Source organism: Monodon monoceros, unplaced genomic scaffold (assembly GCF_005190385.1).
Source record: "Monodon monoceros isolate NGI ecotype Baffin Bay Population unplaced genomic scaffold, NGI_Narwhal_1 Super_Scaffold_3, whole genome shotgun sequence".
NCBI classification, from domain to species: domain Eukaryota; kingdom Metazoa; phylum Chordata; class Mammalia; order Artiodactyla; family Monodontidae; genus Monodon; species Monodon monoceros.
In genome coordinates this window covers 40,360,113-40,381,057 of record NW_021703780.1, presented here as the reverse complement: position 1 = coordinate 40,381,057, position 20,945 = coordinate 40,360,113, and the positions used below count along the sequence as shown (strand labels likewise).

The following is a 20,945-nucleotide window of genomic DNA, read 5'->3' as shown; positions in this document are numbered from 1 at the left end:
ATAGACTTATGGAACTGATGGGGCTCTGGAAGTCCTCTGGTGCATCTTCCCTGCAAGCAGGGATGTCCCACTAATACCCTGACAGGTGGGCGCCTGGCCCCGGCTTGCAGTGTTTCTGCAGGACACATAGATTTGTCAGGTAGATGAGTCTTTAGACCTTGGTTTCCTCTCTGTATGACTGGTAGGAATGGGGTTGAACTACATAATCTATAAGGTCCCTTTGGCTCAAAAATTCTGAGTTTGTGTTCTTCCCAGGAGGAATGCTCCCAGTTCCGTGAGCTGTTCTCTGTTTCCCAGTTTCCAGTGAGCTCACAGTCCTCGTGGCCTCCTCTGTGGGAACCTTGTTTGTCAATGTTCTTCTTAAAAACTAGACCCAAGATGCTGGATGTGATCTGCCCCATGCAGAGTACAAACACCAGGCTCTTTTCACACTGCAGCATCACCTGAGCCTCACTGGTCGTTGTCATCCTCCAGGCCCTTTTCACACTAACTGTATAGTCTCACCTGCTGCAATTATGCATATTTTGCAATTATTTTCCGATTGTCTTTAAAGGACTCCTCAGTTATCCTGTTCAAATTCCACCTTAATATTTTGGGTTTATTATTCTAGCTTTCAAAATCTTTTCTCAGTACTAATTCTGTCGTCTGATGTATGAGCTCCCTCTGTATCAGTTTCCTGTGGCTGCTGTAACAAATTACCACTCTCTGGACTGCTTAACACAACAGAAATTTATTCTCTGACAGTTCAGGAGATTGGAAGTCAAAAATCAAGGTGTCAGCAGGGCCTTGCTCCCTCAGAAGCTCTAGGAAGAATCCTCCCTTGTCTCTTCATACCTTCTGGTGGTTGCCGGCAGTCTCAGGCATCCCTTGACTTCTTGCTGCATCTGTGCACTTTCTGCCTTCATCTTCATATCGTCATCTCCCCTCCTGTGTCTCTGGTCTCCAAATCTCCCTCTCCATATAGACCCCAGTCATTGGATTTAGGGTCCACCCTCATCCAGTACGACCATGTCTTAAGTGACTATAGTCACTTAATGTGACTATAAAATATGAATTCTGGGGTGACCCGGTTTAATCCCGCACACGCCTTCTCAGCCCTGTGATTGCTGGTGTCGGAGACTATCTGGCTTTTTCACCGTCTCTCCTCTTTTGGTGTCTCTGTCTCTCTGTCCCTTCCCCTTCATCTGCCGCGCCCGCCCTACCCTGGCAGGACAACAGCCGCCGGGTGGACAACGTGTTGAAGCTGTGGATCATAGAGGCGCGGGAACTGCCCCCCAAGAAGCGGTACTATTGCGAGCTCTGCCTGGATGATATGCTGTATGCACGCACCACCTCCAAGCCCCGCTCGGCCTCGGGGGACACCGTCTTCTGGGGCGAGCACTTCGAGTTCAACAACCTGCCAGCCGTCCGGGCCCTGCGGCTGCACCTGTACCGTGACTCAGACAAAAAGCGCAAGAAGGACAAGGCGGGCTATGTCGGCCTGGTGACTGTGCCTGTGGCCACCCTGGCTGGGCGCCACTTCACAGAGCAGTGGTACCCCGTGACCCTGCCGACAGGCAGTGGGGGCTCCGGGGGTATGGGGGGCTCGGGAGGGGGAGGGGGCCCAGGGGGGGGCTCAGGGGGCAAGGGCAAAGGAGGTTGCCCGGCTGTGCGGCTGAAAGCGCGTTACCAGACAATGAGCATCCTGCCCATGGAGCTGTATAAGGAGTTTGCAGAGTATGTCACCAACCATTATCGGATGCTGTGTGCGGTGTTGGAACCCGCCCTGAATGTCAAGGGCAAGGAGGAGGTCGCCAGCGCGCTGGTTCACATCCTGCAGAGTACGGGCAAGGCCAAGGTGAGTACTAGGCCCTCAGGACAAGGTGACCTGGGAGTGCACACTCGTGGGGATAGTAAGGGTAGGGCACATCTGTCTTCATGAGCTTGGGTTGGACAGAGGCTGACCCTTGGCTTTTCCTGGCCCCCAGGACTTCCTTTCAGACATGGCCATGTCCGAGGTGGACCGGTTCATGGAACGGGAGCACCTCATATTCCGCGAGAACACGCTCGCCACTAAAGCCATAGAAGAGTACATGAGACTGATTGGTCAGAAATACCTCAAGGATGCCATCGGTATGGCCTACCCACAGGTGTTCTTCCTAAACCTGCCAGATGCCCACCCCAGCCCTAAATGTAGCTACTCCAGACCCCAAGTCCACCCTGCCTCAGCTTGATGCTTCTGGGCCCAGTGCCCCCTCCAACCTGATTCTAAGATTCCCCAAACCCTGGCAGCCCCTGTCCCTGCCCTTCGGAAGTGTGACCGCCCTCCGCTGTGCCCCCATCTCCACAGGGGAATTCATCCGTGCTCTGTATGAATCTGAGGAGAACTGTGAGGTGGACCCCATCAAGTGCACGGCGTCCAGTCTGGCAGAGCACCAGGCCAACCTGCGGATGTGCTGTGAGTTGGCCCTGTGCAAGGTGGTCAACTCCCATTGGTGAGACTGGGAACCCTGGGTTGGGGGGACAGGGTTGGGGGAGTCGTGTGTTCATCTGTTCATCCATCTGTCCATCTTCAAAGAGGACTGAGAACCAGTTATGGGCAAAGCATTGTACTTGGTGCTGTAGAGCAGACAGAGAGCCATGAGGCTTGGCCCCTGCCCTCAGAGGACCTGCACCAGAATGAGTAGGGACAGATTAGATACACAGAAAGCCACAGAACGGTACAGTATGTGTTAAGTTCCAAGTGAAGGTACCCCCTCCCCACGCCTCCGCAATGCAACATAAGGTCAGAGAAGGCAGATCTTTGACTGAGATAAGCAGGGAAGGCTTCGTGGAGGAGGTGCCCCCATGGCTGTGCTTGGAAGACTAGGTCAGGTTCTGATGTATAGATATGGTGGGCTGAGAAGACGTTTCGGGAGAAGGCTGTGGAACAGGCCCACGCGTGAAGGTGCGAGGTCCTGGGACAGCAGGCAGAGGTAGTTTAGTGGAGTGTGTGGCTCACAGTGCAGAGTGATGGGAGACGTGTCTGGACAGGGCGAGGAGAGTTAGAATCTGAAGGCCTCCGCTGCCAGGTAAAGGAGTTGGAGCTCATTGGTAGGTCGTGGGATGCCAAGCAGTATCATGATTGAGAAGGTTAATTCTTAAATGGAGGTGGGTGTGGCAGGTGGCTGGAGTAGGGAGGATGAAGTCCAGGCTAGTTGGGGATTGTTGTTAATGGTTCAGGCATGGAAATCATAGCCTGAATCAGGATGGTAGCAGGAAAAGTAGAAAGGGGCTACTGTAAGGACCCTCTGCGGAAGGATCACCAGGAGTCACTGGGTAATTGGAAAGGAGGGGGCATGTCTGTGGGGAGCAAGGACGACTCCCAAGGCCATGAGGCTGGTGGTTGGGAGACCGGTGGCCTCACTGACAGAACTGGGGAGTCAGGAGGGGGAGCCCAGTGGAGGTTGGAGATGTGGGGGGCGATGCTGAGCTCACTTTACACCAGTTAGAGTTTAAGGTGTCAATGGGACATTGAAGAGGAGGACCAGGGAGGTGGGAAGAGTGAGCTCTGAGCCATTCCAGGGACTGGGGATCATGCTTGGGACACCTCCATCCCCATTTCCCTGGAATCCAGAAGAGTTGGGGGGTCCGAGCTCCCTGTACCTCGAGTGACCCTCCATCTCTCTCCCATCTCTGTCTCTCCCTGGTGTCTTTCTTCTCCTCCTCTCCTTGTCTCTCTCACACTTGCCCCTGTCTCTCTCCCACGTGTCCCTCTCCCCTCACCTCCTCTCCCCTCCATTCTCTCTCCCTACCCTGTCTGTCCCCTCTGTTCCCTCTGCCATAGCCCTCTTCCTCCAGCAGCCTCCTGTCCTTCTCCTGCGCTCCCGCCCTCCCTCCCTCCCTGTCGCTCTCACCTCTGTGAGGGTTCCACACCCTCACCTCCTTCCACCCCCCTCAGCATGTTCCGTGGAAGCTGAGGGTCTCTGGGGCTCAGTCCCGGTCTCTCTCTTTCTCTCTCTCTCTCTCTGTCTCCCCACCCCGTCCCCTCAGCGTGTTCCCGAGGGAGCTGAAGGAGGTGTTTGCGTCTTGGCGGCTGCGCTGCGCAGAGAGGGGCCGGGAGGACATCGCAGACCGGCTGATCAGCGCCTCGCTCTTCCTGCGCTTCCTCTGCCCGGCCATCATGTCACCCAGTCTCTTTGGGCTCATGCAGGAGTACCCAGATGAGCAGACCTCGCGAACCCTCACCCTCATCGCCAAGGTCATCCAGAACCTGGCCAACTTTTCCAAGTGAGGGAAGCCTCAGGCTGGGTGTCAGACGGGGCTGGAGTGGGCAGGAAGGGTCGGTCTCCCGAGTCCCTAGAGACAGGCGTGGGTTGGAGGCCTTCTGGGTGTGACCTGTACCTTCTGGATGCTTTGGCCAGGTTTACCTCAAAGGAGGACTTTCTGGGCTTCATGAACGAGTTTTTGGAGCTGGAGTGGGGTTCCATGCAGCAGTTCCTGTACGAGATCTCCAACCTGGACACACTGACCAATAGCAGTAGCTTTGAGGGTTACATCGACCTGGGCCGAGAGCTCTCCACGCTGCACGCCCTGCTCTGGGAGGTGCTGCCCCAGCTCAGCAAGGTGAGCATAGGCCCCTTGGCCCGTCCTCAGGTCGCCAGAGGCTCCTGTGGCCCGGAGACCACCCCCTGTGCAGATTCTTCCCCCCTCCTGTTCCCAGACATGTCACTGCCACTTCCAATGCCACTTCCTCAGCTCAGACTCCTTCTACCTGAACTCTCTGAGGCTCCCTTAAAGCTGGGCTATTAGCCCGCAGGTAATAGCCTCCCCATTCCAGGAAGCCCTCCTGAAGCTGGGCCCACTGCCCCGGCTCCTCAACGACATCAGCACAGCTCTGAGGAACCCCAACATCCAACGGCAGCCAAGCCGTCAGAGCGAGCGGCCCCGGCCTCAGCCTGTGGTGCTGCGGGGCCCTTCGGCCGAGATGCAGGGCTACGTGATGCGGGACCTCAACAGGTGAGCACCCAGGACCCCAGGCCTGTGCCCTAGGCGCCCTTATGCTTCTGTCCTGGATACACTCCACTGGGCCCCATGTGCCTTTCTCGAGGGCTTGAAAGAAAGGAAAGAGAAGCGTTTTCTCAGAGAGAATGGTAAGGAGACAGGTCCAGTTAGTAGTTAGCTGCAAGCCAGAGGGAGCAAGGAATGTAGAGCCCCCCAAAACATGCTGAGATTCTGCCAGCTCCAGCCTGGCATAAGCCTAGGAGGTCCCTCTCCCTGCTCAGAGCTGGTGTTCAGCCTGTACACTTGGACCAGCCACCTGGTGTCAGAACATTCAGATAGCTCTGTATTAGTTGGTAAAGCAGCACCATCCCCAGCCCCGCCACCAGGACCCCTCAGACCTTGCCCCGATTCAGCACTACAGCAGTAGCCCCTGGACCCTACCCCGCAGAGCCTCCCCACCACAGCCTCCAGGCTGGGAGGCGCACAGAGCCACAGCTGCCGCTCGTTGTTTTGATGACCATCCTGCTCATTCCTCTGCCCGCATCTCTCCCTCCATGATACCATACCCATCCCACCATCCCCGCCTCTCCTTGCACACATCCCCAACTTCCACCTGCCTCTCTCCTTCTCTCTGTCTGTGCTCGTCCCTCTTCCCATCTCTCTCCAGCTCCATCGACCTTCAGTCCTTCATGGCTCGAGGCCTCAACAGGTGAGGGGCTCTCCCCTCCCCCGCCCTCTCCTCTCCTGTCTGCTCCCCCGCCAACCCCGACTCCAGTGGCCATCACCTCCCTCCGCTCCTCTTCTCCTCCATGCGCCCTCATCTCCTCCACATCTGCCCAGACCTGCCCCTCATGCCTCCTCCTGCTGCCCCATCTCCCCTTCTCCAGGCCTCCCTCCCATCCCCCCAGCCTGCCTGCCCTCTCCCGAGCTGCAAACGTCAGCTCTCAGCCCTTCCTTGCGGGTCCCACTCTTCACCCCAGGCCTATGCTGGACCACAGAGGCTCTACTGCTAGTAGCCTGGGTCTTACCTCCCACTCGTGTGCCCGCTTCCCTTCCTGCAGCTCTATGGACATGGCTCGCCTCCCCTCCCCAACCAAGGAAAAGCCCCCCCCACCGCCGCCTGGTGGGGGGAAAGACCTGTTCTATGTCAGCCGCCCACCCCTGGCCCGGTCCTCACCTGCGTACTGCACGAGCAGCTCGGACATCACAGAACCGGAGCAGAAGATGCTGAGTGTCAACAAGAGCGTCTCCATGCTGGACCTGCAGGGTGACGGGCCCGGTGGCCGCCTCAACAGCAGCAGTGTGTCCAACCTGGCAGCCGTAGGGGACCTGCTGCACTCGAGCCAGGCCTCCCTGACTGCGGCGTTGGGGCTGCGGCCCGCACCTGCTGGCCGCCTCTCCCAGGGGAGCGGCTCATCCATCACAGCGGCCGGCATGCGTCTCAGCCAGATGGGCGTCACCACGGACGGTGTCCCTGCCCAGCAACTGCGCATACCCCTCTCCTTCCAGAATCCTCTCTTCCACATGGCTGCTGATGGGCCAGGCCCCCCAGGGGGCCACGGAGGGGGCGGAGGCCACGGTCCACCCTCCTCCCATCACCACCATCACCACCATCACCACCACCGAGGTGGAGAGCCCCCAGGGGACACCTTCGCCCCATTCCATGGCTATAGCAAGAGCGAAGACCTCTCCTCAGGGGTCCCCAAGCCCCCCGCTGCTTCCATCCTCCACAGCCACAGCTACAGTGATGAGTTTGGACCCTCTGGCACTGACTTCACCCGTCGGCAGCTCTCACTCCAGGACAACCTGCAGCACATGCTGTCTCCACCCCAGATCACCATTGGTCCCCAGAGGCCCGTTCCCCCAGGGCCTGGAGGTGGGAGCGGCGGTGGGGGCAGCGGCGGGGGTGGCGGGGGCCAGCCGCCTCCGTTGCAGAGGGGCAAGTCTCAGCAGTTGACAGTCAGCGCTGCCCAGAAACCCCGGCCGTCCAGCGGGAACCTGTTGCAGTCGCCGGAGCCAAGTTATGGCCCTGCCCGTCCGCGGCAGCAGAGCCTCAGCAAAGAGGGCAGCATTGGGGGCAGCGGGGGCAGCGGCGGCGGAGGGGGTGGGGGGCTCAAGCCCTCCATCACCAAGCAGGTAGGTGGGGGTGGGAGGAAGGCCGGAGGGGTGAAGAGCAGGGAGGGAAGAAGGAAACGGGTTGGGGGGGGTGGTAGAACAGAGACTGTGGTTTGAAGTTACAATTTTCTCACGTCCTTTCATTCATTAAACAAATGTCCATAGAGGGCTTGCTTTGCGCCACGTGCTGTTCTAGGCACTGTGCACTTGGCAGTGAACGACAGACAAAACTCCCTGCCCTCATGGGGCTCCTGAGGGGAGATATGATGAATAACTAATATAGCTTTCACGAGGTGATGGGTGCTAGTGCAGGGGACAGGCTGGGGACTCTCATCTAGTGCGGGGGACAGGAAGGGGACTCTCGTCTCTTTGGGCAGTGCTCCCTCCCTCTAAAAGCACTCCGCCTCCTCCCACCTTCCCTCTCTCCTGCCCCCACCTTGCCCTGTCCCAGCATTCTCAGACGCCATCCACACTGAACCCCACGATGCCAGCCTCCGAGCGAACGGTGGCCTGGGTCTCCAACATGCCTCATCTGTCAGCTGACATCGAGAGCGCCCACATCGAGCGGGAAGAGTACAAGCTCAAGGAATACTCGAAGTCCATGGACGAGAGCCGGCTGGATAGGGTACGCAGGGCCCTCCCTGCCCCAAACCCTGTCTTACCCTTTACCCACAGGGCAGGCTTCTAGTCCCTTCCAAGGGCAACATCTGTGGTCAGGTAGTTACGATGAAAAAGAAAGGACAAAGACCCGATGTCTTCTCCTGAGAAGCCCTCAGTCTGTCAGGGGAGGCCAGATACAGTCCATTGAAAAACCCATTTCAACTCTGTTATTTTGGGTTACACACATCATAGACTGTCTGGGGAAAAGCATGCTCTATATTAGGCTGTCTCTGTGTTCTTCCCCGGGGAGAACATGTTGAAGCCCTGGCTCCTGTGACTTCTCAGGAAAGGGGAAGGTACTTCACTAGCAGTGGGTGCTGTACATTGGGCGAGGGGCAGAGTGGTCATACCAGGACCCATGCATGGCTTACCCAGTCACTGTTCCGTGGGCATCGGTGACAGAGGGTTGGTGGTTAGGGGGAGGGTGGTGTGTATTGGCCCACGTGTGGAAAGACTGTCCAGACTCTCAGCTGGTGGTGGTCCCGAGCAAAAGTCAGCAGGAGCTCTGGCCTTCACACACTTAGCAGAAAGTTCCTTGGGAGCCGTTGCTGCAAGGACCCTGAAGAAGAGGGTAGCTACAGGGTTAGATTATATATACAGAATACATGACTGCAACTTGGGGAAGCAGAGAGGCTTTTGGGGAGAAGTGGTCTCTGAGCAAAGGAAAATGTTGGGATTGATGTAGATGGACTTGAGCTAAGAGAATATCTTCAGGCCTTATAATAAATTATTTACAGCACCATTTAACAAGCTGAGGCCAAAATGCATTCCACGTGTGTCCGTGAGTCTGTCTAGGCTCCTGTGTGGGTCCTCCTGTGTCCAGATGCACATGTGAGGGCATGTGTGTTTCTCTAGGGTGGGAGAGTCCACCATTTTGCTCCATCTTGAGGGAGCCTCAGCCCCACGGAAGGGCCTTCTTAAAGGCCAGTTGTGTGTGTGTGTATGACCAACAGGCAGAGAAGGGCTGGAGGAGGCTGGTGGGGTGTCCCTCACCACATGGCGGCTGTGCTTGGCAGGCAGGGGTACAGGCTGGGTGGTGGGGTCAGGCACAGCCCCCCTCACAGTGCGGGGTCGTGTGCCCGGCGGGCAGGTGAAGGAGTATGAGGAGGAGATCCACTCACTGAAGGAGCGGCTGCACATGTCCAACCGGAAGCTGGAAGAGTATGAGCGGAGGCTGCTGTCCCAGGAAGAACAGACCAGCAAAATCCTGATGCAGTATCAGGCCCGGCTGGAACAGAGCGAGAAGAGGCTAAGGCAGCAGCAGGCAGAGAAGGACTCACAGATCAAGAGCATCATTGGCAGGTGAGGGGCGGCCCGGGGAGGAGTGGCAAGGGAGAGCCTGAGGCTGAAGAGGGCCAGCGAGCTCCCCCCAGCCCCCAACCACCATCCCCCATCCCCCAACGCAGGACACCAGGAGGAAAGCCCACTACCCTCCTCCCAGGGTTGTCACCCACTCCGTCATCACCAGATGGAGAGAAACCTCCCGCTTAGTGCATTAAATGTCCCTTTACTAAACCCTGATCTCTCTCCTAGTAGAGTAACTTCTGAAGCCCTTGGAAAATGTACCTCTTACTGTCCAACCATCTCTCTCTGTCTGGACCTGGCCTAGCCTGGGACTCCCCACTGGTTATTCTCAACTCAGCCTGTAATGTTCACCCCAAATCTAAGCAGGGGTCCCTTGACCATAGTAGCCCCTGACCGTCCCATCCTGGGCCCACCCTCCTCTGCAGCCGTGGAAAGGTATTCCATCAGAAAGTAAATGATGCTTGTTATAGCCTGTGCTCTGTCAAGCCCTGGGCTCCAAGGAGGTGCCTCAACAAGGGGATCAGTTAGCTTGAGAACTGGGTAGGACCCCCACTCCAACCAGAGCCAGCTCCATTTCCACGCATTCTAAATGTATTTTTGAGTAAGATTAATTAGAAGAAAAAGGTTTGACTGGAAACCTTTTTGAAAACCACTGCTTTGATATCCTTTATGAGAAGTTACCTTAAGAATCTTCACAGAAGGCAAGGAGAGTCCGGGAATGATGATTGTAGAGACCCCTCTTGGGCGAGGGGTGTCTAGGGGCTGCCCTGGAGATGGCCTAGTTTCGGTGAGGTGGGGTGGGGGATGGAGAAGCCAGGTCTTCAGCCACAGGGTGTGAGGGACAGCACGGTCCTGAGTGGGAGCGCAGAGGGCCGGGGTGCCTGGTGGTAGGTAGGGGGTCTCTGAGGCACAGAAACGCATACTTAGCAGGGAGGTGCGAGCGTCCCTGAAAGGAAGGTGAATGACAGGGCGTCTTTTGGAGTCAGAACAATGGAGGGATTCTGAGCGCGGGGGAGAAGGATGCCCAAGGCTTTTCCAGAGAGCTGTGGGGTTCCCCGGGATCGTGAGCTCCCCAGGCAGGCTCCGCGCCCGTGCCCGCCACTAACCCCACTGAAGCCCGTCCCTTCAGGCTGATGCTGGTGGAGGAGGAGCTGCGCCGGGAGCACCCCGCCATGGCTGAGCCGCTGCCCGAACCCAAGAAGAGGCTGCTCGACGCTCAGGTGGAAATTACAATGTCATTTATCTTCTCCGTGTCCCATCCCCATCCATCCCACTGTCCTTCGTGCAGTCACTGCACCAGCCACCCCAGCCCCATCACCATCCGTCTCTCCCATTGTTCTCCGTTTGTCCACTGGCTGCTCCCGGCAGCCCCCAAGCGACCCCATTTTCATCCCATTGTCTGTGCCTTTGTCACTCCCAGCAGTGTCAGCCCCCCTCCCCTGCCGTGCCACCCCACCCTGCCTTTCCCACTTCTGTTTGCGTTTCAGGACCTTCTCCCAGAACCTCAGACCCCACCAAGTTCCTGGACCCCTGCCCCTGCTGGGCCCACCCCTGTGTGAGTCAGGGAGTTTGGCTTCCTCTGAGCTCCTCTCGGGACAGGAGGGCCAGAGGCTGCAGTTTGCTAGAACAGAGCCCAGGGCAGTAGGAGTGCTAGTGTCCCCAGGCTCCGGCTGGTGCCCTGGGGACTTGGGGTACTCGTCACCGCTGTTCTCTGGGCCCCGCAATCCCCATCACTCCTTGACAGCCGCCACTGGGCCTCCTCTTCCCGACTCCTCAGATCCTGAAAGCCCCCTGTCCTGTAAGCTCTCCCTTCCTTCCCTCGGTGTTGAAGGCTTAGCCGCCTTCTTTGGCCTGCCTCTCCCTGTGGTCCTCACTCCTGACTGGCCTCTCCAGCTCCTGGCTGCTCTTCCTCTCTCTCACCAGCCAACCTTTAGGACCTCCCTCCTGCCCCCTTAACCCCTCGTTCTCCCCCAATTCTGCTCACTTCCCACCCATGCTCCTCTTTCCTCTGCTCTGACCTCCAGGCTTCCCCCCCAGCACCACCAAGGCTCCTGACCCCATGACCCCACTCTCTCCCCCTGCAGCTCCTCATCAGGTAATTCTCCTGGTTCCGCTTTGACCACGGGCGGAGGACACAGGGGGAGGTGACTCCGGACCACTGCAGGTTGGTCGTGAAGCCCACTCCCTTCTGACTCTCCGGAGCCTCTCCCCTGCTCACTGCTGCCCCCCACACCCGAGGACCTCTACAGGCCCGACCCTCCGGACACCTCCTGCACAGACCTGTCTCCCCAGGCATTGTCCCAAGAGCACTTCCTGCCGCCTCCCAGAACTGTTGAGCGATACCTGACCAGTACCAAGCACCTTACCCTAGATGGCCCGCACATCCCCCAGATCACACTCCCCTTCCTACACACCTCCCCGCGGCCTCCTCCTGACTCTCAGTCCTCCTCCTCTACCTCTCCAGTGTATGTCTGTCACCCCCCATTTCACCAAAGCGTCCTTGGGGGTTGGGATGTTGGGGTCAGGGTTTGTTAAAGGGGTGGTGGTGATGCTGGGTTGGGGGCCCCTGGCTAAAGGGGCTGTGCTGGCTGCAGCAGGTAGGCTGGGGTTTCCTCTTCCTTCTCCCACACCTTGGTTCTGTAGAGAGCCCTCCTTCCTCCCACCCCTCACCTGATTCTCTTTCTCCTTTCTTACACCTGTGAGGTAGAAGGCATCTGGGGTTCCTATTCAGCCCCATTGGGTGGGAATTAAGAGTGGGTAATTAATTAAGGGAGACTTTGGGGTGCTGGGAAAGGATGCTGTTCAGATGTCGGGACAGTAAGGGTGAGTGGAGCAAGGAGGAGCGAGAAAGGAACCTTGACAGATGTTAGGATGTGGACTGGTGCATGTGGCATTGGGAGTTGGAAGTGGGGGGAGGTGTCTTCCTAAATAAGATCGTGGGCTCTGTAGCCATGTTGATTCCAGGCAGAGATGCCAGAACCAGCAGATTAAATAACCTCTCGTCAGTGCTCACAGCCCTGGGCTGCTAATGCCACTCACTCCCCCTCTCCCGCCACCCAGTGGCCTTGCTGGACACAGAATCCTACCTGAAAAGCCAGTAAATGGGAACCAGTCAGCCACTGACATCACTTCTGAGATGCTTTATTTTCTGCGGGATTGATCTGCAGTGGGCAGTGTCTCCTCACACTGTAATTTTAACTCTCTGCCTGCCCGGCCTTTCTGTCAAAGTAGTTGGTGAGTTAAAAACAGATGCTGCAAGGCACCAGGGGACCTCACCATTTAAAGGACTCCTGTGGTGAATTCTTTTGTAAAATGAATAATGGCACCCTAATTTATCTCCTTTCTAAATTTGGGTCCATGGGGGTGTTGGGGGCATGCCTGTGTGCTGTTGCCAGCAGACAAGCAGAGGGAAGGGAATCTGAGGTTTCCTTCCCCTGCTGTCCTGCCACACTCAGGATACCCTACCATACAGGATTTCCTCTCTTGCTGGCTGTGGAAAGTGTGGGAGAGGCAAGCTAAGAGGGTGGCTTTGCTTAAATCTTGGGTTTGGGTGACCTTCTGAGAGATGAGGAGAGATGACCTGGGAGCCTCTGCTTGGAGTGTTTTTATATCTTTTAGAGATTCTGTCAGACACAGCTAGGTTGCCAGGATTCAATGCCCTATGGTCCAGGAAATAATTTGGACACATTCTCTAAACCCCTTTCAGGTATTGGTCCCTCTGCAACTCAGCCATTAACATAAAAATTAATTATGTGCCTGTATTTTTAAAAGCCTAAGCAAGCAACCCAAAGTGTAGAACACATGGCTTTCTTCTCCTCTCCCAGCAGAGGAACAGAAGCCAGAGCTGAGGGGAGGAGCCAGGAGTTGGTCCAGGAAGGGGTAGGAAGGGGTAGAATAGGACCAGGGGTGGGAGTAGGGTTTGGTACCCCTTACCCTCTAACTGGGAGCCCAGGGTGAGGGAATGAAAGGAGTGTGGGGGTGGAAAGGAATGAAGCCCTTCTGTTTCCTGGGGATGCAGAGCTTGGGGCATGCTGTGTCTCTGCAGAAGCTCCTAGTCCTTTCCTTCCTGCCGTTATTGTGAGCGAGAGGCGGCCCCTCCCACAGTGTTTTCTCCTTCCCACATCACTTCCCTGAATCCCCTTCCTTTCCCCCCAGTACAGTTAAACCTCTCTAATTTGGAATGTTATATTTGAGAAGCTGGCCACTGTGAATAAGTGACAAAACTGAATGACAGTGTCTATTTAATGAAATGCATGTCTTCATACTATATACAGTAAGTAGAACTCAATGAACGAGGCTTTCCCACTTGAGGCCCTCAGGGAGCATGTGTTAATGAGTAGATAGGATTGAAAAGTCTGTTTTCTGGTATAGGTTAAATATTCCCTCCCACATACACGTTTCCACTATTAATTTTGCTTAGCACACCCTTTCTTCACAGATAAAGGAAAACTCAAGCCCAGTTTTTGTTCAAATTATGAAAAAAAATCCCAAATCCATGGGGGTTTGGATTAATGAGGTTTTGCTGTACTGCTTCCCCTTGTTCCCTCTACACAAAGTTCCCACCTCTGATTGGGGGTGGCCTGGGAGGGGGGGCACTGGGCAGGGGAAGATGCAAGGGTTAGGCTGGGGGTGAGATAGGAAACTTACTTCTTGTGAACTGGGTTCCTGATGTGACTCCCTGGGTTGAAGGCCCCTGTTAGGAGTCAGGGGTGAGATTCTCTTCTCCCTGATCCCAGAAGATGTAACTTCTCCTACAGGTGAGAAACGAAGGAGGAGGATGCGGGTGGGGGTGTCCTGGGGGAAGGGGGTGGGATGTGGTTTGTGGAGTGGGCCAGTTCTGGGGGAGGCCACTGCTAGGGAGCTGGCACCCAGGCCCCCGCGAAGCGTCTCAATAAGTCCGCGCTCTCCTCTTTGGTGTCTTGCAGGAGAGGCAGCTTCCCCCCTTGGGTCCAACAAACCCGCGTGTGACGCTGGCCCCACCTTGGAACGGCCTGGCCCCCCCCAGCCCCACCTCCCCCACCCCGGCTGCAGATCACTGAGAACGGCGAGTTCCGAAACACCGCAGACCACTAGCCCACCCTGCATCACAGACCTCCTTCTCCCTCCCTGTGCACCCCACCTTGGAACGGCACCAACCACCAGGACTGGACGTCGCCGAGGGACAGCGGGATTGCCTCCCTGAATGCCTCGCTGGGGGGCACCAGTCCCCCACCCCCACTGCACCATTTCCAGGAGGGAGAGCAGGGACCCTCAGCTGCTCCCTTTTCCTTCCTGTTGGGGTGCTTCCCCCTGTGACCCCCAGGAACCCCTGCCCCAGGACACCACCTACCCCACACAGACCCCTTCACTCCGGGGTGCTATCCCCATCCTCTGCCTCATCGTTCCCCTGAGCACTGGGGGACAGACCCTCACCCCACCGTGGGGGTGCGGCACCTCCAAGCTTTCAACTTCAGGGTGATTTTTTAGCAGTAACCAGAGCTGACAATCTAACTCCCCTCCACCGCCCCATTTTGGCCTCCCCTGTCCCCCTTGTTATGGGGAGGGGACCCCAGGTGAGGGGGCCCTATTACCCCTTGATTTCTCAGGAGCGTCTGGGGGGGCTCAGCACGCACAAACTCCTTCTCCTCCTACCACTCTTAAATTTACTCCCTCCCCACCCAGAACCCAGATGGGGTGGAGGGGCCACCGGGGCAGGGAGGGGGTGGCAAGGGGGGAATGGGAGTTGTCTCCCCTTCTTCCCATACCTGATCTGCTCTTGGCTGGTCCCAGAGCGGGGTGAGGGGGCTTGTGCCCCCCCCTCCCCCAGTGTGTTGGGTGGGGCGGAATTGAGGTTTGGGGGAGGGGTTAGGGTTTAGGAGCGGGTGTATGTTGGGGAGGACAGACTAGTTGATCTGCCCTACCCTGACACACACAGCCCCGCTGCCCCTCCCCTCTCTTTTCTTGGTCTCTACTCCCAGGGGGAGGGGGGAACTTACTCTAGGAAAAGCCATGTCTCTCTCCCCCAGGGTGGGGGGACCTGTGTTGGAGGAGGGGTGTTGAGGGCCCCCTTCCATGACTCTGTCCCCCGGGGGAGGTAGGACAGGGCTGGGCTTCCCTCTCATCCTCCCCCCCCCCTCCCCAATCTCCCTCCACCTTCCTCCCTCCCGCCAGGTCCACAATTTTTCGGTGTTTCTCTGTACATAGCTCTCTGGCGGGATAGGGGAGGTAGGATGGATGGGGTTTGGTGTGGGTAGGTCACAGGGGGGGAGAAGCCCCTCCTTGGCACCCCCTCTTCCCTGACTGCTGTCCCCTACCCAGCCTTGCCCCCTCATCCCTTCTTGCGTTTGGTATTGAGACTCTTCCCAGACTCCACCCTTCTTTCTTTTGTATGGACAGTTCCCCTTCAGTCCCATCCCACTACACACATACACCCAGCCGGGGCCAAATTTATACTTATATAAAAGTTGTAAATATGTGAAATTTTATCCCTGTGCCCTTTCCTTGCTTTCCCAACCTCAGACCCTACCCCTGGACTCCCTTTCCTCTTCTCTTCTTTGGCTGTTGTAATTATCTGGGGTTTGTACTGTACATATCCAGGGTGTGTGTGTGGGGGCTGGGGGCAACCCCTCTGTACAGAGCTTCCTGGCCCCCTCCCCCCCATGCTTCCCTCCCCCGGCCACCACCTTAAGGGTAGGGAGATGTTCTTCCTACCTGTTTTATTTTGTTTTCACGTTCTCCCTCCCCACCCTACCCCACTCCCAGCCTACTCTATCCCCAGCCACTGTCCCTTTTTCTCCACTCCCAGCCCCATTTCCTTTTTTTCTGGAGTGTGTGGTGAAACAGAAAAATCATGTTTAATAAACGGAGATTGTTCTTTTATCACTGTGCTTACTTTCCTAGGCTGGGACCTCCAGGAGGACCAGCAGGGTGACGAGCTGCTTTTTGAGAGGAAGCTGACAGCCTAGGAGAAACTGTATATCCTTGTGTGGTGCCGTAGTCTTCACCCTAGAATATCGCTGTCCCGACCAGCGAGGAGATTTATTGTTTTAGAGTAGGGGTTTTGCACTGGCCAAACTTACTCCGTCTATCTCTCCCCTCACCACTGCACCACTTAACCCGAAGGAGTAAAGAGGTCAAGGAACAGCAGCATTAAATAAATAAATAAAACATTAAAAAAAAAAAAAAGAACAGCAGCATTCTCTGATAAAAGATTCCTAGTATACATCTACGTGTACCTTAAAAATAATTACCTAATTGGTAAAACTACATCTGTGAAACATCATCTGACTGGTGAATTTGAGAAGTATGTAGCTACCTTGGGTGTTGAGGTCCATCCCCTTGTATTCCATACCAACAGAGGACCTATTAAGTTCAATGTATGGGATACAGCTGGTCAGGAGAAACTTGGTGGACTGAGAAATGGCTATTATATCCAAGCTCTGTGCCATTATAATGTTTGATGTAATATCGAGAGTTACAAGAACGTGCGTAACTGGCATACAGATCTGGTACGAGTGTGTGAGAACATCCCCATCGTGTTGTGTGGCAACAAAGTGGTTATTAAGGACAGAAAGGTTAAGGCAAAGTCAACTGTCTTCAGCCGAAAGAAGAATCTTCAGTACTATGACATTTCTGCCAAAAGTAACTACAACTTTGAAAAGCCCTTCCTCTGGCTTGCTAGAAAACTGATCGGAGACCCTAACTTGGAGTTCGTCGCCATGCCTGCTCTCGCCCCACCAGAGGTGGTCATGGATCCAGCGTTGGCAGCGCAGTACGAGCACGATCTAGAGGTTGCTCAGACAACTGCCCTCCCGGATGAACATGATGACCCGTGAGAAAGTGAAGCTGGAGCCCAGAGTCAGAAGTCTAGTTTTATAGGCAACTGTCCTGTGATGTCGGTGGTGTAGGGTGTTTGCCACTTTATTATATAAGCAGAACATGTGCTTAATCTTTGGGATGCTGAAGGAGATGAATGGGCTTCGGAGTGAATGTGGCAGTTAAAAAAAAAACATTTTTTTGGGGACCTGCATATTTGTGTTTTGGAACACAGTTGTTTCCTCCTTGAGTTTCAAATATAAGAGTGCTACAGTCACATCACAATATTCAGTGGTGGAATCTTGTTTGTCACTGTCATTCCCATTCCTTTTCGTTTAGAATCAGAATAAAGTTGTATTTTAAATATCTAAAAAAAAAATTACCTAGAAATTAAGTTTATTAAATTGCTAGAGGAAAAATAAAAATTAGTTTAAACGCTCCCGTGCGGAATGGAGGAAAGAACATGGTGCCTCAGCGATATGCGGTCCAGCCCCAGGGCCACCACTTGCCAGCCTCAGTTTCCCCCGAGGAAACGGGATGGAAACACCTACCTCGCTGGTGGCGAAGCCCGAGGGATACAAGGTGATGCGGTCAATACGTAGCCCATACAGTAAGTGCCCGCTTAATCTCGCCCTCTCAGCACCTACTAGAGGCGGGGGCTAAGTTTAATCACCGGAGCGCACGCCCACCCTTTCTGCGGCCCGGCTGGGGCCAGCGGCTTCTCGCGGGCACCGCCTTCTCACCCGCGCAACCAATCAACATGAGGCTTGTAGGCCGGCGTCCCCCGATTGGCTGCCTCCCTGGCACCGCCCAGCGCCCCGGCGTCCGCGTCCGGCGGGGAGGCGGTGGCTTCCGGCCGGGGAGGTACGGTTGCTGCAGAGGCGCTTTGGACGCCGGGCCGCGTGTGTACTCTCGGGGGCGTGGCGGCGGGAAGAGCCGGGCGGCAGGCGCTGGCGGTCTCCGGGTGGCCGCGCCTCCCCTGGAGCCGGACTCTGCGGGCACGTGAGTGGGAGCGGAGCGGCGGGGAGAAGCCGACCCGGCCGGCGAGGTCCGGCTCGCGGCTGAAGGACCTCCTAGTCTCCACAGGCCCTGGAAGTTCAAACCTCGGTTGGTGTTTTGTTGTGGTATGTTTTCGTTTTCTCGGCGGGGGAGTGCGTGGGACTGATCTGCCCGAACAGCCGCCGACTGAAAAGTTTTCACACGTTGGGGGGCAGGGGAGGCGGGCGTTTGAGGAGACACGGTTCCCCTTATCCAGAGCTTCTGTGACCCCGTCCCTTTCCTTCACAGCCCTCTTCCCGCGCGGGCTCTACCTCACCCCTCACCTCCTGTACTCGACCCCTCTGGGGTTTCTCTCTTCCCCAGGAGGCCATGGATACCTCGACGCCTTTGCCTCCCGTAGCCCCCTCCCCGGCCTGCAACCCAGCCCCACGGACGATCCAGATCGAGTTCCCTCAGCATAGCTCGTTACTCCTGGAGGCCCTGAACCGCCACAGGCTGGAGGGAAAGTTCTGTGACGTGTCCCTCCTGGTGCAGGGCCGCGAACTTAGGGCCCACAAAGCGGTGTTGGCTGCTGCCTCTCCTTACTTCCACGACAAACTACTTCTGGGGGATGCACCACGTCTCACCTTGCCCAGCGTCATCGAAGCCGACGCCTTCGAGGGGCTGCTCCAGCTCATTTATTCCGGGCACCTCCGTCTGCCACTGGATGCTCTCCCTGCCCACCTCCTCGTGGCCAGTGGTCTCCAGATGTGGCAAGTGGTAGATCAGTGCTCAGAGATCCTTAGAGAACTAGAAAACTCAGGTGGTGGGATTTCAACTCGGGGAGCGACCCCTTTCCACACACTTCTTTCCACCACATCCTCTCCAGGAGACTGGTGCATCCGCTCTTCCCCTTTCCAGACTGTGGCGCAGTCTTCTGCTTCTACCCAGAGCCCCGTTGGAGGGGAGGGGAGTGAACTGGGAGATATGTTACAGCTTCAAGTTGAAGAAGAGGAGGAGGAGGAAGAAGAAGATGAGGAGGACCAGGGATCAACAGTACCCTCTCAGACTCCTCAGCCTCAGAGAGGGTCAGGGGGTTTTCCTCGCTCTCCTGCATCCCACGCCCTGCCCACATCCACTACTCCTTGCAGGCTTCCAGAGAGCGAGAGTGCTCCACCTGAGCCTCCTGCCCCTCATACTGTACTGCCTCCCAAAATCTTCTACATTAAGCAGGAACCCTTTGAGCCCAAGGAGGAGATATCAGGAGGTGGAACTCAGTCTGGAGGAACAAAGGAGGAGACCAAAGTGTTTCCAGGAGGGAACACTGAAGAGAATGGAGAGCTAGGGTTCTTGCTGCCCTCAGGAGCAGGGCAAACATCTGGAGGAGGTGGTCCATCCTGGAAACCAGTGGATCTTCATGGGAATGAAATCCTGTCAGGGGGTGGGGGACCTGGGGGAGTAGGGCAAGCTGTGCATGGACCTGTGAAGCTAGGCGGGGCACCCCCTGCAGATGGAAAACGCTTTGGTTGTTTGTGTGGGAAGCGGTTTGCAGTGAAGCCAAAGCGTGACCGGCACATCATGCTGACCTTCAGCCTTCGGCCCTTTGGCTGTGGCATCTGTAACAAGCGCTTCAAGCTGAAGCACCATCTAACAGAGCATATGAAGACCCACGCTGGAGCCCTGCATGCCTGTCCTCACTGTGGCCGCCGGTTCCGAGTCCATGCCTGTTTCCTTCGCCACCGGGACCTGTGCAAGGGCCAGGGCTGGGCCACTGCTCACTGGACTTACAAGTGACTACTGAGGCCATACACGAATTTCCAGGACAAGGGAGCCACTGCTGCTGTTGGATACTTACCCCTCACTACTATGGCACCGCAATCCTGTATCTTGTTAATTATGCCAAGAGGATAGCTATGTTATGGACCTCTTGTTTTTGGGTGTGGGCTTCAACCTGACCGATTTGCAAACTGATTTCTCATCTCACTCCAGGTTTTGGCTAACTACCCTACAGGAAAGTGGTTCACAGGCCATATGTAAATCGATCAGTTGCCCATAATAGATATTCTTTTCATACAGGAAACTGGAATTCAGATTAGAAGTTTATTTGATGAGAGAGGAGTTAGCAAGAAAAATTATGATAAATATTTCATTCAGTCTCTGTGAGTAGTTAAGGGAGCTGGTCTCCATCTAGAGATATGTTTGACTCAGAGTTCTGGTAATCTGGAGACTAAGCTCTAAGCTTTACTCTCCCTCATCATTGCTGAAATTATGTGAGTAGAGGTCTTCTTTTATACTTCTGTTAAAATTTTCCAGAAACCCTTCAGATTATAAATTGCTTTCTCACTAGTAGGTAATTTTGCAACACCTTTTTTGTTGTATGTTGTAGTTGAGCACTTTAACAGATTGCGCATTCCATGTGTCACTTAGACCCCTCTTTAATAGAGGATCTTAGTTCCCGGACCAGGGGTCCAACCTACGCCTCCTGCAGTGGAAGCGCGGAGTCTTAACCACTGGACTGCCCGGGAAGTCCCTCTTGTCTACCTTTGACCACCACTGATCGTCCATATTGATCACACTGACTGGAATGTGACCAGTGAACTCAGGAGATGGCCACTGACCTAAAATACTCTCAGGGTAGAATCACCGCTCTGAAGAAGTGGCTATGGTCAGAGGGACTCAGGGCTGAGACGGCACATGCTGAAAACTAGAGAAATAACTGCACAGTGGGACCACACCCCCTCCCTTTCCATCCCTACCCACACTTGACAGCCCCTTGGTCGACACACAGAAGGATAGATGTTGGAATGGGGAGATTGTCATAAGTTTCTTAATTTCTTCAAATAAACTTTGCCGTGAAAGCTAAGCTGACAGTGGACTGAATTGAGTCATTTATATGGGAGAGACGATGTGAGAACAGAGTTGCAAAGACTTGGACATATTCCTTATGCGGCTGGGTTATGTTCATGGGGGAAGAATCGGATAGTCTCACACTGCTGCAGAGAACACTGTCCTGGATGTCAGTGGGCCAGATTCTCAGCCCTGACCTGCCCCTGAATAACTTCTGGTAAGTTGCCTTATTTTTCAGAGTCTGAACTGTTTTGTTTATTTTTTTATTAATTTTTTTTTTGGTG

General features: G+C 55.5%; 2 protein-coding genes and 1 pseudogene across 2 annotated transcripts in view; all 3 read left to right on the top strand.

Annotated features, from left to right (window-relative positions):
* SYNGAP1 (synaptic Ras GTPase activating protein 1) overlaps positions 1-13,534 on the top strand; it is a 29,177-nt gene extending 15,643 nt beyond the window's left edge. The window contains exons 8-17 of the mRNA XM_029244277.1: positions 1,211-1,837; positions 1,968-2,112; positions 2,330-2,474; positions 4,012-4,248; positions 4,383-4,584; positions 4,799-4,977; positions 6,024-7,098; positions 7,529-7,702; positions 8,834-9,039; positions 10,172-13,534. Of these exons, the coding sequence (XP_029100110.1) occupies positions 1,211-1,837; positions 1,968-2,112; positions 2,330-2,474; positions 4,012-4,248; positions 4,383-4,584; positions 4,799-4,977; positions 6,024-7,098; positions 7,529-7,702; positions 8,834-9,039; positions 10,172-10,601 (3,420 nt within the window). The 3' untranslated portion in view covers positions 10,602-13,534. The remainder of the gene's footprint in view (positions 1-1,210; positions 1,838-1,967; positions 2,113-2,329; positions 2,475-4,011; positions 4,249-4,382; positions 4,585-4,798; positions 4,978-6,023; positions 7,099-7,528; positions 7,703-8,833; positions 9,040-10,171) is intronic.
* Positions 13,535-16,473: 2,939 nt separating this feature from the next.
* LOC114907562 lies at positions 16,474-16,856 on the top strand (annotated as a pseudogene).
* An 859-nt stretch (positions 16,857-17,715) lies between these two features.
* The window catches only part of LOC114907655 (gametogenetin-binding protein 1-like), a 79,396-nt gene continuing 76,166 nt past the window's right edge, over positions 17,716-20,945 (top strand). The window contains exons 1-2 of the transcript XR_003796757.1: positions 17,716-17,960; positions 18,199-20,878. The gene's annotated coding sequence lies outside the window, so the exon portion shown is untranslated. The remainder of the gene's footprint in view (positions 17,961-18,198; positions 20,879-20,945) is intronic.